General features: G+C 48.4%; 1 protein-coding gene across 4 annotated transcripts in view; it reads left to right on the top strand.

Annotated features, from left to right (window-relative positions):
• SFXN2 (sideroflexin 2) overlaps positions 1-13,199 on the top strand; it is a 58,143-nt gene extending 44,944 nt beyond the window's left edge. For 3 of the 4 annotated variants that reach the window (XM_059398460.1, XM_059398459.1, XM_059398458.1), the window contains 11 exons: positions 2,784-2,968; positions 3,136-3,306; positions 5,022-5,120; positions 6,070-6,145; positions 6,447-6,532; positions 7,818-7,878; positions 8,254-8,320; positions 9,066-9,115; positions 9,451-9,500; positions 11,171-11,218; positions 11,956-13,199. In XM_059398460.1, the coding sequence (XP_059254443.1) occupies positions 2,808-2,968; positions 3,136-3,306; positions 5,022-5,120; positions 6,070-6,145; positions 6,447-6,532; positions 7,818-7,878; positions 8,254-8,320; positions 9,066-9,115; positions 9,451-9,500; positions 11,171-11,218; positions 11,956-12,055 (969 nt within the window). In that variant the 5' untranslated portion in view covers positions 2,784-2,807 and the 3' untranslated portion in view covers positions 12,056-13,199. The remainder of the gene's footprint in view (positions 1-2,783; positions 2,969-3,135; positions 3,307-5,021; positions 5,121-6,069; positions 6,146-6,446; positions 6,533-7,817; positions 7,879-8,253; positions 8,321-9,065; positions 9,116-9,450; positions 9,501-11,170; positions 11,219-11,955) is intronic. The other variant, XM_059398461.1, reaches the window with a different exon arrangement.
• The last annotated feature ends 3,771 nt before the right edge of the window (positions 13,200-16,970 follow it).

Here is a 16,970-nt window from a genome sequence, read left to right on the forward strand (position 1 = left end):
GATGTGGGACTCGATCCCAGGACGCTGGGATCATGACCTGAGCCGAAGGCAGCTGCTTAACCAACTGAGCCACCTAGGCGTCCCTGTTTTTGCCATTTAGTATGCCTTGTAATCTTTTGTCAGGAGCCGAATGTGTGTGCCATTTTACCTTTGTCTGGTAAGATGTTGGGTTGTATTTACTGTTTGCTGAAGCTGTAGGTATCAGAGATTAACATTTTCTTTGGTGTCCTTGTTTTTGTCTCTCCTGTTGTCTTTGGGTTTCTAGAGACTGATTTTTTTTATTTTTTAATTTAATTTAATTTAATTTTTTTAAAGATTTTATTTATTTATTTGACAGAGATCACAAGTAGGCAGAGAGGCAGGCAGAGAGAGAGAGGAGGAAGCAGGCTCCCTGCTGAGCAGAGAGCCTGATGTGGGACTCCATCCCAGCACCCTGAGATCATGACCTGAGCCGAAGGCAGCGGCTTAACCCACTGAGCCACCCAGGCACCCCTCTAGAGACTTCTTAAGTAAATTCTGAAACTTCCAATTCTTTCTGTGGTTGTTCGGTTTTCCCTGTTACTACATAGGAGCATTGTACCGCCTGCAGTGGTCAAGTGCAAGGGAAGAGAGAGTGTTCTATAGTCCCGTGATTAGTTCTTGGCCTTGGAGTGAGCCTGTGCTCCCGGATCTTCAAGAGCGCTCCTTAGGCTCTTCTCGCCCCCTTTAAATGAGATAGGAAGGTCAAAAAGGGCTGGAGTTGGGTATTTACCTTTTCCCAAGTTGGTTAGGTTCTAGCAAAACCCAAAAATGGCTAGGCTCTGGTAAAACAGGCTCTTTTGAGGACATGCTTTATTAGGAAGAACACCTCTGGGTATACTCAGAATGACTACTTTTCCCATCTGTGTCAGAAGTTCAAGGGGGTTTTTCTCTGGTCTTCACCTTGAGAACCTGGTAGACGCTTGAAGGTAAACTCAAAAGTGAGCCCCCACACTCAAGGTTAAATCCCCTTGGAATTTTGAATTTGCAAGCTTGTTCACACTGAGCTTCCAGCAATTGGTCAATTATCGTTTAAGTTTTCCAGTGGTACTTGCCCAGCGGAGGGCTTCTGTTCTCAGTAAGCTGTGGTTCTCTGTGCTTGCCTATTTCTCCAGGCTTGGGGGCAGTGGTTTGCCCTGGGACCTCAGTTCACTGAGGCATCTAAGAAGAGTTGTTGATGTTTTGTTTTCTTTCAGCTTTTTTTCTTGTTGCAAGGACAGGAGCAACAGTTTCCAAGCCCCTACATGTCAGGCCTGCCTTAATTTTTCAAGACATGGATTCCAGAACCCAGTTAGAGACAAGAATTCTAAAGTAAATCAAGTGGAATTAAAATCCTGGCTTTGTCACTGGCTAATATATATGACTTGGTAAAGTTACTTACCTGTGCCTTGGTTTTCTCATCCATAAAATGGGGTTAGATTAAAGGGTATTTATTTTATAGCATTGCTATGAAGACGAAGTCAGAAAAATGTACGTTGAGCCCCAAGCAAAATGTCTAGCATAGAGTCACAGCTCAGTAAGCATTAGCTGTGATCACATTATCTGGTCCCCACGCGTCCTGTGTGCGGTCACCACTGGCTTCTTTTTTTTTTTTTTTTGCCTGGAACACCTCTCTTCTATCTATCTGATTCTACCCATCCTTCAAAACATTGTTTATTTCTTCTGTTCACAAAGCATGTTCAGGACCCCTTATCCCTTTCAGATAAGGGGACTGTATAATTTATCATCCAAGTCCAGGACACTTAAAAAAATTTTTTTTAAAAGATTTTATTTATCCATTTGAGAGAGAGACAGTGAGCAAGATCATGAGAGGGGTGAAGGTCCGAGGGAGAAGCAGACTCCCCATGGAGCTGGGAGCCCGACGTGGGACTCAATCCTGGGACTCCAGGATCATGAGCTGAGCCAAAGGCTGTTGCTTAACTAACTGAGCCACCCAGTTGCCCCTAGTCCGGGACACTTTTGATAGTGAAAGGGGGCGCTATTAATAATTACTCTAGGACAGCAGTCCCTGGAAAACGGGGAGATCTGGTCATCTCCCTTTTAGATGGCCTCTTCTCTGGTTTTCCATTGCCCCCAGTGTCTGCTCACACCATTGTTCACACTGCTGTCCGTGTGCTCTCCTTGTCTTTTACCCTCCATCCTGTAAGTCCTTGAGGGCAGGCATGGTGCCTCGCTCGCAGCCATGGCATGGGATCTCTCACAGGGTTGTGTGCACCGTGTACACGCGCACCGCACGCGCACGCTGAAATGATGAGAGTGATCGTGCCATGTTCATTTCCACCTTTCTCTGTAATTGTTTCTACCTTGAATGTGATCCATGTCTTCTGCGTCCTTCAGATAAATCTGTTATCTACAGCTCGCATTCTGTCTCTTCTGGGAAGCCCCCTTTCCTTACGGTGCCCCACCGTCTCTGCTTTCTCTCATCTCCTGTACTTACTGTTGCTGCATATATTATCTTCTGTTCCCTGGGTGGGCTCTTCTGCTGTTACACTCAGCTCCCCAAGGATAGGCACCATGTTGTCCCTGTTTCCAGGGTCTTCCCCAGCATGATCAAGCACAGGGCTGGCTACCAACAGCTCCTCAGGAAATCCATGTTGGTCTCTGGTTGTTCAGTCTGGTGCCCATTCACTGGGACCTTCCCGAGCCTGGTCAAATGTTGCTAGTCGCTGGTGAAGGCAGGCCTTCTGTAACTGAGAGAGGAGCTCAGGGACTCGGGGGCAGACTTTGGTTTGGGGGGCAATCCTCATTTTCTCTCTGTTCTTAAGTCCACAGTTTTGTGTGTGAGTGAGATGGAGGCTGATCTGTCTGGCTTTAACATCGATGAACCCCGTTGGGACCAATGCACTTTCCTGGGACGGGTGAAACACTTCTTCAATATCACAGACCCACGCACTGTCCTGGTACCAGAGCGGGAGTTGGATTGGGCCAAGGTGATGGTGGAGAAGAGCAGGTGAGCAGTGAGCGGAAGGGACTCGAGGCCCTGGAGCTGCACAGGTGGATCCCCTCCGGAGGAGGTGGAAACTGAATATGGGGGAATGGACAGAGCTCTCAGGCAGGAGGCAGCAGAGTGGCTTGGGGCAAGGAGTCTGGGCTGTAACTCTTGTCCTTGGGGGGCAGAATGGGGGTCGTGCCCCCAGGCACTCAAGTGGAGCAGCTGCTGTACGCCAAGAAGTTGTACGACTCAGCCTTCCACCCTGACACCGGGGAGAAGATGAACGTCATTGGCCGGATGTCCTTCCAGGTCCCTGGTGGCATGATTATCACGGGCTTCATGCTTCAGTTCTACAGGTAGAGAGAGCCTGGGAGTAACGCAGTGGGCAGTGTGGCCACTTGGGTCTGCCAGGCAGGGAGCCCTGTGGTGATGATAGTAATAGACATTTCTATTGACCCTTTACCTAATACCAGGCACTGTGCTAAATTCTTTCCGTGGATTACCTCGTTCAATCTTCTCATCAGCCCCACAGAGAAGTACTACTGTCATCTCAACTTTATAAGTGAAGAACTGAGGGTCTAGAGAGGTTATGTAACCTAAGTTCACACAGCCGGGAAAGATGGGTGCCTGGATGTTAGCTGAGGCAGTTGTCTCCAGAACTCTCAATGAATAAGCCATCCTAATTCCCTCTTTAGAAGGTACTTATTTAATAATGAAATTTTAATGTATTTTTATTTATTTTTATTTTTTATTTTATTTTTATTTTTTAAAAGATTTTGTTTATTCATTTGACAGACAGAGATTACAAGTAGGCAGAGAGGCAGGCAGAGAGGAGGAAGCAGGCTCCCAGATGAGCAGAGAGCCTGATGTGGGGCTCCATCCCAGGACCCTGAGATCATGACCTGAGCCAAAGGCAGAGGCCTTAACCCACCGAGCCACCCAGGCGCCCCTGTATTTTTATTTTTAAGTCTATTTATTTTATTTATTTTTTGCAGAAAGAGAGAAAGTACCTGAGTGAGTCAGGGGGCCATGGTAGTGGGGAGGGGCAGAGGGAAAGGCAGAGAGAAAATCCCAAGCAGGCTGCACACCCAGTGCAGAGCCCGATTTGGGGGCTCGATCTCATGACACTGAGATAATGACCCAAGCCAAAATCAAGAGTCAGACACTTAACTGTTTGAGCTGGTCAGGTGCCTCTAATGTTTGTTTGTTGTTGTTGTTGTTGTTTTTCAAGATTTATCTATTTGACAGAGAGTTTGTAGTTTGTAGAGAGAGACACAGTGAGAGAGGGAACAGTGGCAGGGGGAGTAGGAGAGGGAGAGGGAGAAGCAGGCTTCCTGCTGAGCAGGGAGCCTGATGTGGGGGCTCGATCGCAAGGACTCCAGGATCATGACCTGAGCCAAAGGCAGACGCTTAACAACTGAGCCACCCGGGCCCCCCTCTAATGTATTTTTATAATGTAATATCTTAGTAAAAAATATAGGAAGATGACCCCCCCCCCACCTGCCGCTACCCCCAAAATAGGAAGACCCTTTCAGCCCAGCGGGGAGAGAACAAACTTTCTCTTCAGCTGTTGGAAATTTTACTCCTCCCTCTTCCTCTCCTCCCTCTGCTCCCCTCCCCCATGCATCCATTTGTCTGTTAGTGAGCCAGACCTTGGGCCAGGTGTGGGGAATATTAAGACTCAGCCCCTCCCCTCAAGGAACTTTCAGTTTTGTTCAGCAGACCAACAAACAGTTGTAGTCCAGCTTGCTAAGTAGTAGGTCGGAGGGAGAGTATGGGGTTGTGAGAGCAGGGAGCATAGAATGACTCACTGTTCCAGAAGGGCAGGGGAAGGGTCAGGAAGGTTCCCGAAGAAGCAGCGACTCTCAACGGAGCAGGATTTAGCCATGGATGGAAGGGGGTGTGTGTGTAGACATTCCAGGCAGAGGGACCAACCTGTGCAAAGTCCCTGATGCATGAAACAGCATGGGAACAGTTTGGGACACAGCAGGTTGTCTGGTTTGACTGGTGTGCATCAAGCCCTCCCTTCCATTGGATTCTTCTTTGCCTCCCTGGGCCTTCCTTATGGTAGGACGATGCCGGCGGTGATCTTCTGGCAGTGGGTGAACCAGTCCTTCAATGCCTTAGTCAACTATACCAACAGGAATGCAGCTTCCCCCACGTCCCTCAGGTAGGAGACTTGAACCCCACGCTGTCCATGTGGGTCTGGAGCAGGTGGCTGTCCTCTTGTCTTCAGGAAAACAGCCCTTCTAAAGGGTTCTTGGGCTGTCTTCTCTGAGTGAAGCTTGTACGGGGCTGGTGACTAGGTCGCCCTTTTTAGGGTTTGCTAGTATTTTCTGAGGCTGACTAGGAAAGTATCTTCCTAGACCAATTCAAAGTTTATTCCTTCATTCATTCTCAAATAGTTGGTTTTTTTTTTTTTTAAAGATTTTATTTATTTATTTATTTATTTGAGAGAGAAAGAACATGAGCAGAGTGGTGAGCAGAGGGAGAGGGAGAAGTAGAAGCAGGCCCTCTGCTGAGCAGAGAGCCCGATTCAGGACTCAGTCCCAGGACCCTGAGATCATGACCTGAACCAAAGGCAGATGCTTAACCCACTGAGCCACCTGGACACCCCCTCGTCTATTTCTTGAGTAGGTTTTAAGTGCCAGGCATGGTTCCAGGGTCCTTGTTCTTGTGGAATTTAGGGTCTTTTAAGCAAACAAGCACAGCAAGTTTAGGTTGTGACTGCTGCCCTTAAGGAAACAAACAGGTGACAAGATCGCAAACAGCAGAGGGGCATCTGTGTGGATGGGCTCGTTGCGGAAGTCTTTTCTGTGGAGCCCATATTTTGGCTGACTTCTGAAGGATAAGGATTTAGCCTACGGAAGAATTCCCCAGATAGGGAGCAGCAGCAGTTGAAGGTTCTGAAGCAGAAAAGAGTTTGGGGTGTTAAAAGTACCGAAAGGAGGCCGAGGGGACTGGAACAGTGCATGTGTGTTGAGGATGGGGAAGGTCACAGGATGAGACAGGTCAAGTTTCAGGCAAGAAGCCTCATTTCCAGAATTTCTCAGTCACACCAATGCCTTGCCCTCAGCCAGCAGGGCTCCTCACTCTCAAGCGTGTCTCTCCTCTACTAGGCAGATGGCCCTTTCCTACATCACAGCCACAACCACGGCGGTGGCCACCGCTGTGGGCATGAACATGTTGACCAAGGTACTGTCTGGGGCTGCTGGGGGCATGGTGGCCTCTAGGGGGCAGCAAAGTCCTAGGGAAAACATCCCCCAGGCCTGGCGCTGTCGTCCTTGTCTGGGTGAGTCCGGTATGGCCAGAGCCCAGCCAGCTAGGGGGCAATATCCCCAGGTTAGTTTTTCTCGGGTCTTTGAGGGAATCTGGGTTCCTAGACCAAGCGTCTGGATCAATGGGGCAGTACCAAGCTCTGATTTATTTTGTAGTCCTTCAGCCCCCTCCGCTCCCATCTTCTGGTGTGAGCCCTGTTGTTCCCTTCCCCCAACAGAGAGCTCCACCCCTAGTGGGCCGCTGGGTGCCCTTTGCCGCTGTGGCTGCTGCTAACTGTGTCAACATCCCAATGATGCGACAGCAGTGAGTATGGGGATCCCATTTCTTCCCTACAAACCACAGGGTAGCGGGGCAAGGGCAGGAAACCAAGGCAGTGGGTGGCTTTGGGGTACCCAGGTGGGTTTGGGGAGAGTTGCTGGGCTATACCTCCGAAGGGTCCCAAAGGACAGGCTGCTCCAAGGGTGATGGCCGCGGGAGTGGCAGCTGACTTAAGTTTAATCTGTGATGAGTATTGTGGGAGTCATTGTTTGGATGGTGGGATGGTGGGGAGTAGGGTAGACCTGTGGGGGCTCATCCAAGATCATGTCCTTTCAACTGCAACTGGCTTTCAGTTGTGAACTCTCCCTACTTCCAAAGCCCTGGGGCTGGCTTACAGAATGAAATGTAGCAGAGCGAGGTGTCAAAAGATAGAACAGAGCCAAGAAGCTTTGAAAGAAGCCAGAAGAGTAGATAGATGTTTTCCAGGCACCGGGCTCTAAGCTTCCCAGCAGGAAAGGTAAAAGGAGAAACCTGTGTGTCTTGCAATGCTTGTTTTTTGGCGAGAGAAAGCATGGCTATTCCTCTGTTGTCCGACCTAATGATGTAGTATACTCAGGCTTTCCCTGATAGCGCCTGGGAGGTATCATGTGCCGCCTAAGTGTATGCTGTTAATGCTCCGCTCATCGTCATCGCCGCCATCACCATCACGATGTATACAAGCCACGTTTTCTTGGAACTGCCAGCAAATGGGCACTGTCACAACAGCTGTTGCAGAAAGAGCACAATCCCAGAATAGTCAGATGTACACGTTCCTCTCCTCTTTCCCTCCCATCCAGGGGCTCCTTCCCAACAAATGAAGGAGCCCCAGCCACCTGCCTGGTCTGGGGATGAGTGCTATCAGGAGCTGGCCTGAGAATAAGTCAATACAGCCAGTGTTTGTAGAGCAGTCACTCTGTCAGGTGCTGGACTAAGCTCTCTGCAGGTGTCATCCCCTTTAATCCTCACCAGCCCTCTGAAGTGGGTGCCACGATTAGCCCCATTTTGCGGATGAGGATAACTGAGTCCTCAGAAGGATCAGGAAACTTTTGTTCAAGTTCGGAAACTTATTTGACCTAGGCCATCTGAGCTCAGGCCTACCTCTCTTAGCCACGGCCCTAGATCACTTCTGAGATACCACTCTCTGGAATGCCTAAGGAAGATCAAAGGACCAGGCTGCAGGGGCTGGCTTCCCAGAGCTTGAGTGCACTGGCCTTGGTCCCCTGCTGTGTCCCATTGCTGGCAGGCCTCCAGCACCCTTTTCCCAAGTCCAGCAACTCCTGTCTGTGTTTAGGGAACTCATCCAGGGGATCTGCGTGAAGGACAGGAATCACAATGAGATTGGTCATTCCCGGGTGAGCAGAGGCATCCCTTTGGGGTGGGAGGAGGGCATTCTGTCTTCTACCCTGTCCTGTTCTTAGTAGTCAGAGCAGGCCCGGGTTCTGTTACAAGACCTCCCTGATTCCATTCTCATTCTCCCTCGATTTCCTTATATTTCTTGTTCAGAACAGGCTTGTCATGTCTTTTCTCCATCTTTTCTGGTCCTGAAGCCGTAAAGGTCTAGCTAGGTGAGAGAGGGTTGGGTGAGGACCCAGCCCCTGGTGGGTCCATCCTTTCCCCTTTATCATCTCAGACTTGACCCTGACCCTGAACCTTGACCTCACCCTCTCGTACAGCCCATGGCTACTGGATAAGGTCATTCCTGACAACTTACTCTTTTCTGCCCTCAGAGAGCTGCAGCCATCGGCATCACCCAAGTGGTTGTTTCTCGGATCACCATGGCTGCCCCTGGCATGAGTAAGATAGAGAAGCCCTACCCTCCTGGGGGGACCCTGGAACACGTGATGGAGGCCTCAGCCACACTTAGCTTTTGTGGGTGGTGGGGCCCCAGCCTCTACAGCCGTGCTTCTCAAACTGGCTTTTCCCACTGCAATACAAAAATGATAATTCCATGATGTGATAGAGATTGTAGCTAATGCTACAGGGCTAGTGCTATTACGATATATAAATGTACCAGATCCGCACGTTACACATCTTACTTCTATGTAGTGCTGAATGCTGAAACCCATGAGAGAACCACACTGTAGTTCTAGGAACATCAGTTAATCAGAGATCTGGCGAAGAAAGTTCTTTTCATTCCACAAATAACACCTTAAGTCCCTTCAGTGTGCTGGACACAGTGCAGGGTGCCAGGGAGACAGTGGTAAAGAAATCCTCTGCATAGTTTTGCCCTTAGCAGGGATATGTTACAGAGTGGGATATGAGATTTGTTTGCATGAGCCTTTAAAGATTTGAATTTTGAGAAGGACACTTTGGGCCTGTGGCTCGTGTCCTATTACAGGTGTGCAGATAGAAAAGTCTGGGAAGCACCCTTCTGCTGGCTCTTGGGGGCCAGCCTAGGGGTGGCCATGTCTACACAGTCTTCCATTCCAAAAGTACGTTCTGGAACTTCAGGGGAGGTGGGTCACTGGACTGATTTTGGAGAGGGGTCTTGGAAAGAGTCTGACAGCCCTTCTCCCGGCTTCTCCCTGGTCTCTTGCAGTCTTGCTGCCAATCATCATGGAAAGGCTGGAAAAGCTGCATTTCATGAAGGTGAGTGGGGTCCTCTTTTGCATCTGCCTTGCCTGGATCCCCCCCAGCCATACCTACACTTCAGAGCTTCTGATCCTTGTCCTTCCCTCTAGCTACGGGCCTTCATCTCGCTCAAATTGGGTCAGTTCCAGTCCCCGCCAGCTGCCTGCTTTAGAGGTCATGGCCACTTGTGTGGCCTTGTCTGCAGAGAGGAAGAAGAGCCCCCTTCTCCTCTCCTTCATGGCTAGGAGTTTTGTGCCTGTGGGTTTCTAGCTGGCTGATCAGGGGTAGGGCAGGCATGGGATTCGCGTTAAGATCTCTAAGTCTCATGTCATCTTTCCTTCGATTTTGTGCAGAAAGTCAAGGTCCTGCACGCCCCATTGCAAGTTTTGCTGTCTGGCTGCTTGTGAGTAATGTGTTTTCTGGGTTTGGGTTCTGTGATAGCTGGGGCACCTAAGACCTGTCTTCTTGTGTTGCCTATGTTGGGGAACATGTACATTTTTCTGTCACTTCCATAGTGCCTGAGCTCGGAACACCCATGGGCCATCTGGGGAGTTCTTGCCCCATCTTTGTTGAGGGCATCAGGCTGGCTGGGTGCTGTGCCCAGAACCACGTGGAGAGCAGAGTGCTTGGGTACCCTCCTGTCCCGGTGTGGCCTCTGATCTTCAGACTGGAGAAGAGGCGAAAACCACAATACAGCCCCACCATAAAAATTCTAGGGGCACCCGGCTGCCTCAGTCAGGAGGGCCTGTGACTCTTGATCTCAGGGTTGTGAGTTTGAGCCCTGCATTGGGTGTAGAGATTACTTAAAAATAAAGAATTTTTAGTAATAACAATAAAGAAAGACATGATAACTGTGACAGTGACAGACACGTTAGCCAATGGCCCAACAGTCACATTGCAGCATATCAATGTATCAGATCAGCGGGCCAGGCACCTTGCCTGCCCACAATGCCGTTCGGCAATGATGTCTCAATATAAATTAAGTAAATAAATAAATACGCTCAGACATAAAAAAAGAGAGGGCAGCTGGGGCTGTCAAGCATCCCATCCTTGCACAAAAGGAAAACACCATAAGTCATGGCAGCATGCTCCGGCCAGCGACTGGCCACATCCTAGCATCAGGCACACTTTACGAGGCCACGGGGCTAATTAATGACAACAGTAACCGCCAACACGTGTGGAGTGTGTCCTGTGTGTCCCCACGGTGCTCATGCTCCATGTCTATCATTTCACTTAAGCCCCTCAGCCCTGGAGGTCTAGGTCCTGTCATCATCTCCTTTTACAAATGAAGAACCCCAGGCTCTGTAGCTCATAATTGCTGGAGTTCGGGTCAAGTCCCCGGCAGTCTCCCATGCCACGCTACCTTCTGCCAGCTGAGTCTCCACTGCGTGAGTGGTTCCCCTGGGCTGAGCACCATCGCCGGGTCATTTCCTCTGAGCTTGGCGACAGCCCTGCAGAGTAGGCCCCCCTGTCCTCCCTCTGCTGGCTCAGGGCTCACTCGCCCAGGATTGCAGAGCGAGTGAGTAGCCAAGCTGGGATCCCAACCCTGGTTGGTAGGAGTCCCACGTGCTGTAAGACAGTGCCCCAGCCCTGAAGCACCCGAGGACCTTAGAAATCCTCTCCAGCCCTTCCTCAGGCCTCCTGCGTCAGTGTCGCTTTTTAATAAGCCCCCCGAGTTGCTGTGTTTGCAGTGAGGTTGGAGAAACTGCCGTGTTCTGTTGTCTACCAACCTAGGGCTCGTGGCTTCGGGCGCTCTCCCTTGGCTTTCATACCCTTCCTCCTTGGTGCTTGTGGCCTTCAGGGCCACTGCTTGCACTGCCAGTGCCTTCGTAACCTTCACCTGCTTGAAGGATGGGTGGATGGGGGGTGAGGGATGGGAGGTGGAGGGGGCCAATTTCATGCCATGCCGGAATGAGTATCCTGCCCTGGAGACCAGGAGGAGAGTTGCAGGGAGGGGAGCCAGGGGGTAGTGGGGAAGGCATCTATCTCCCTGCTTCTTTGTGGGACTCAGAGACGGGGTGTGAACAGGCCTGGGGGGAGATGTCCCTCACATTTGTTTCTCCTTCCTTCCAGCCTCATCTTCATGGTGCCAGTGGCTTGTGGGCTCTTCCCACAGAAATGGTAAGAGTTCTCTGGTCCTCACTTTACCGAATGCCCTGTCCCTGCTCTTCCTGACCTGCCTGCTGCAGGAGACAAAGAGGGGCAGGAAGGGCAGCAGTTGTCCAAGGCCCAGTGCCTACCAGCTTAAACTCTGAGCCTCTTAACCCTGGGGGATGGTAAACCAGAACGGAATTCTAAGGGGCGGAGGGATGAGTTGCTCCCTCCCAGTGGAGTGAGGGCCGCCCTGGATAGACGTGGGGGAGCCACAAGAGACTTTCTGTCCCAGTCGGTCAGGTACTTATTCTGGCTTGTGTTTGCCTGGGGATGGATGACTTGGACCACTCTACTTCCCTTGTATGCCCTGGCAGGGAAGGGGTGTGCGAAGCGATGGTGGAAAAGGGAGACAAAGCATCAGACTGGGGGAAGGGAGAGGACGAGCTCCAGGAGACTAGGTGTAGCTTGGATGTACACTGAGAAGAGGCCAGGTTCCCCTGCTTTCGTCTTCATGTTTCAGTGTCATCTGCAGACATCTCCCGTGTTCCAAGCACTGTGGCTTACAATCCTACAGAGAAGATGGAAACTTAGCACCAGGGAGAATGAAATCAGGCCCGAGTAGAAGTAAAAACAACACATTATGTTGTACAGAAGCCCTTTCTGATGGAAAAATCAGATAGTGCTTCTTGGAGGTGGCATTTGAGTTGGATTTTATCTGACAGTAATTTGCTGCTTGTCATAATCCCCTTCTTTTCTCTTCTCAGTGAATTGTCAGTTTCTTATCTGGAACCAGAACTCCAAGACACCATCAAGGCCAAGTATGGAGAACTCGTGCCTTACATCTACTTCAATAAGGGCCTCTAAATGGCCCATCCCAGCAAGGATCAGTCTGTACTGATATTCACCAGTCCTTCCTTAGCTGCCTTGTACACCTGTGCCCTCATTGCTCTGCCAACAGGGCCTAAAGGTCAGGGTGGATTTGGGGGTGGGATGAGGAGCCTCCTGTTTTCACCCAGGCACCTGGGTTATTGGACTCCAGGGGATAAAAGTGAACAAGGGGAGCAAAGACCAAGTCTTCTCTCTGCTACCCCCCACCCCCAACTACCGTCCTCTGTAGACCAGGAGCTAAGATTCCCTGAGGGAGAAGTTGCTGGAACCTGGGGGAGATACTCAAGCAAACCATTTGGAAAAATTTGGAGGGTGGGGAGAAACCATTAGGAAACCTTTGTGATTCTAGTTCCAGCCAGGACTGGGGAAGAGCCCCTGGGACAAAGGGAAGCTCCCACCCCTGTTTCTTCTTCCCTTTCTCCTCATCTTGTCTCACACTATGGAAACTTTTGCCCCTGCAGTTCTAGCCAACTGAGAAAGGGGGAGGGAAGAAGTCTGTTGTCACCTTGGGGCTCTTCTTCTTCCCCATTCTCCTCCCCAGTGCCCTCTAGTCAAAAAGTGTCTTTGGGAATGCTGCTAAACTTGGGTTGACCAAGCACCCAGGAGTTCTTATGCTAAAAAAAACAGCCACTGCACGAGGCAACAAACTTTTGTGGTGCTCTAAGCCCTGTGACACTGACTTTGTTCTCCTGTGCTAAAATCATGTCTGATTTTACATCTGTTTAAAAGATAAATCCCAACTGTGTGTAAAAACTATGTATGTAGGTATTAATAACATATTTTAATGGGTATATTTCCCCAGCTGCCTCCCTTCCTCAGCCCATTGGGTTAAACATCAAAGACTGGTATGTACTGAATAGGAAAGGGGCATTTTATCTGGATACCTCTGAGAACTAATCACCCAGGACCAAAGAGCCTTAAAGGACACACAGCAAAGCGTAGCCACTTCCCCTTCCCATCTGGACTGCTCTAGGTGATTTTTCAGGCTCGAGTGTGGTGGTCATGGGAGACCACTGTGGCTTACCTGGGATCAATGTCTGTATTGAGTTCTGTCTGGTAGAATTTACTGACTATTCAAATGATATCACTGTGAATCAAATAAATTTCTTGAAAGAGCACAGTGAACTGTCTATAGACTGAGTTAATAAAGCCTGGACGAAAAGCAGGATCTGGTCTTGCTTTGTCCTTGGGATGGCTTTGGGTTATTTTAACAGTAAGGGGAACCTGCCTGAGGCCTGGAGGCCATTGTCAATTTCTCTTACTACAGAGGAAAAATCCACCTGTCTTTACTGGACACTCCAGAATGGGAACTGTGTTGTTTCAGAGCAGGAGTTGACAAACAGCGGCTCAAGGGTCCAAATCCACCTGCTACCTATTTTGTGTGCCTGGGAACTAAGAATGCTTTATATTGTTAAAGGGTAAAAAAACAAAACAAAACAAACAAGAATATATGACAGAGACTTCCATATATATGGCATGCAAAACAAAATATTTGCTCCCTGGTTCTTTACACAAAAAGTTTCCCTTACTTTGGAACAGTGGTTTTTAGAATGTGTCAGAGTCACGTGGATGAGTTGTTAAAACACAGATTGTGGGTCTAGTTATGTCTCCTGAGGCAAGGGAAACAAAAGCAAAAATAAGCTATTGGTACTACATCAAAATAAAAAGCTTCTGCACAGCCAAAGAAACAACAAAACTAAAAGACAAGCTACTGAATGAGAGAAGATATTTGCGAATGACATCTGATAAAGGGCTGGTATCCAAAATACATAAAGAACTTTTACAACTCAACACACAAAAAAGCAAATAATCCAATTGAAAGATGGACAGAAAAAGGGCAGTGGCTGTTTCTGTCAGTAGAGCATGTAGATCTTTATCTTAGGGTTTTGAGTTCAAGCCCCACATTGGGTGTGGAGATTCACAAAAAATAATATTTAAGAAATGGGCAGAAGACATGAACAGACATTTCTCCAAAGAAGACATGCAGATAGCCAACAGACACATGAAAAGATGCCCAACATCATTTATCATCAGGGAAATGCAAATCAAAACCACAATGAGATCATACCTCAAACCTCTTAGAATGGCTAAAATAAAAAAAGCGAGAAAAACGTGTTGGTGAGCATGTGTCAAAAAAGGAATCCTCGGGCACCTGGGTGGCTCAGTGGGTTAAGCCGCTGCCTTCGGCTCAGGTCATGATCTCAGGGTCCTGGGATCGAGTCCCGCATCGGGGCTGTCTGCTCAGCAGGGAGCCTGCTTCTTCCTCTCTCTCTCTCTGCCTGCCTCTCTGCCTACTTGCGATCTCTCTCTCTCTGTCAAATAAATAAATAAATAAATCTTAAAAAAAAAAAGGAATGCTCTTGCACTATATGGGAATGCAGTCAGAGAACGAAATATCGTATGATTTCCCTCATATGTGGAATTGAAGAACCAAAATCAACAAAGAACAAAAAAAAGACAACCCCTCCTCTCCCCCAAAAAAGATGTCTGGGTGGCTCAGTCGGTTAGGCGTCTGCCTTCAGCTCAGGTCATGGTCCTGGGATCCTATGATCAAGTCCCACATTGGACTCCTTGCTCAGTGGGGAGCCTGCTTCTCCCTCTGCCTTCCGCTCCCCATGCTTGTGTGCTCTCTCTGTTCTTCACCATGACAAAATCTTCAAAAAAACCCCAGATTCTTTTTTTTTTTTTTAGAAGAGTGGAGTTTATTTATTTATTTATTTTTTAAAAGATTTTATTTATTTATTTGACAGACAGAGACCACAAGTAAGCAGGGAGGCAGGCAGAGAGAGAGGAGGAAGCAGGCTCCCTGCTGAGCAGAGGAGGGGCTCGATCCCAGGACGCTGGGATCATGACCTGAGCCGAAGGCAGAGGCTTTAACCCACTGAGCCACCCAGGCGCCCCAAAACCCCAGATTCTTAACTATGGATAAGAAACTTGGTTACTGGAGGGGAGGTCGGTGAGAGGACAGGTGAAACAGATGAAGGGGATTAAGAGTACATTTACCATGATAAGCACAGAGTAATGTATAGATTTTGTTTTTAATTTTTAATTTTTTATAAACATATATTTTTATCCCCAGGGGTACAGGTCTGTGAATCACCAGGTTTACACACTTCACAGCACTCACCAAAGCACATACCCTCCCCAATGTCCATAATCCCACCCCCTTCTCCCAAACCCCCTCCCCCCAGCAACCCTCAGTTTGTTTTGTGAGATTAAGAGTCACTTATGGTTTGTCTCCCTCCCAATTCCATCTTGTTTCATTGATTCTTCTTCTACCCACTTAAGCCCCCATGTTGCATCACCACTTCCTCATATCAGGGAGATCATATGATAGTCTTTCTCCACTTGACTTATTTCGCTAAGCATGATATGCTTTAGTTCCATCCATGTTGTCGCAAATGGCAAGATTTCATTTCTTTTGATGGCTGCATGTAGATTTTTTTTTTTTTTAAGATTTTATTTGACAGTACAGCAGAAGGAGCAGCAGGCAGAGGAAGAGGGAGAAGCAGGCTCACTGAGCAGGGAGCTTGATATGGGGCTTGATCCCAGGACCCTGGGATCATGTCCTGGACCAAGGGCAGACGCTTAAGTCTGGGGCGGGGCCTGAGAATGTGCATTTCTAGTAATTGTCCAGCGATGTTGGACAATTCTGTTGGTTTGGGGCACACACCTCAAGGACCACTGCTCTAAAGAAAAAGGGCCTCTTCCCTGAGGCCAAGGTACTGGCTGCAATTTAATTTTTCTCCCTATTTTTTCAAAATTAAAATATAGTTCATATAAAATAAATTCCTCTTTTTAAAGTCTACAATTCAGGAGCACCTGGGTGACTCAAGGCGGTTAAGTGTTTACCTTAGGCTCAGGTCATCATCCCAAGATCCTGGGATCAGGCTCCCTGCTCAGCGGGGAGCCTGCTTCTCTTTCTCTCCCTCTGCCTACCGCTCCCCCAGCTTGTGCTCTCTCTCTGTCAAATGAATAAATAAAATCTTAAAAAAAAAAAAAGTACAATTCAGTGTTTTGTAGTATACTCGCAAAGTTGTAATTATCATCATTAGTTCCAGAATATTTTTATTTTTTTTTATTTTACTGTTTTTTTTTTTTTAAGATTTTATTTATCTGTTTGTCAGAGAGAGAGAGAGAGAGCGTGAGCATAAGCAGGGGGAGTGGCAGGCAGAGGGAGAAGCAGGGTCCCCGCTGAGCAGGGAGCCTGATGCCAAACTTAGTCCCAGGACCCTGGGATCATGACCTGAGCTTAACCAACTAAACCGTCCAGTGTTCCATCCAGAATATTTTTATTACTCCCAGAAGAAACTCTGTACCCTTTGACAGTCTCTCTTCATTCCCTTCATCCCCCACCTACTCAAAACCCCTAATCTACTTTCTGCCTCTTTAGATTGGCCTGTTCTGGACTTTTCATGTAGGTGAAATCATGCAGTGTGTAGCCTTCCGTGTCTGGCTTCTTTCATTTTGCGTAGTATTTTTGAAGTTTATCCATGCTGTAACATGTGCAATTTGATTTGAACTGATTTTTGAGCAGAAAACTCTGTGTCTTTGAGCTAGCTTTCTTAGGATAGGAGATCTGGCTTCAGCTTTGCCCATTTCCAAAGACAAATAGAAAAAACATTACCAGAGCTAGCCAGAGCTTGGAAGCAATTCAACACTGATGTTCTTTCAAGAACTGTCAAACTTCTCCTTTCCTTCCCAGCTCCTTAAACTTCCTGGCATTCCTCCTCCCTATATAGGCAGTGGCTCTTTTGGAAAAATCTGAAGTATGTGGTGGCTACATTTTAGAGACACTTCAAAAAGCACTCATTCAAACTGCATCTCAGCTTCATTCCGTAAGACCTCTCTGCTTTCTTTGAGCTGGCACCTGTGGGATATGGAAAGCGAA

Source organism: Mustela nigripes, chromosome 4 (genome assembly GCF_022355385.1).
Source record: "Mustela nigripes isolate SB6536 chromosome 4, MUSNIG.SB6536, whole genome shotgun sequence".
NCBI classification, from domain to species: Eukaryota; Metazoa; Chordata; class Mammalia; order Carnivora; family Mustelidae; genus Mustela; species Mustela nigripes.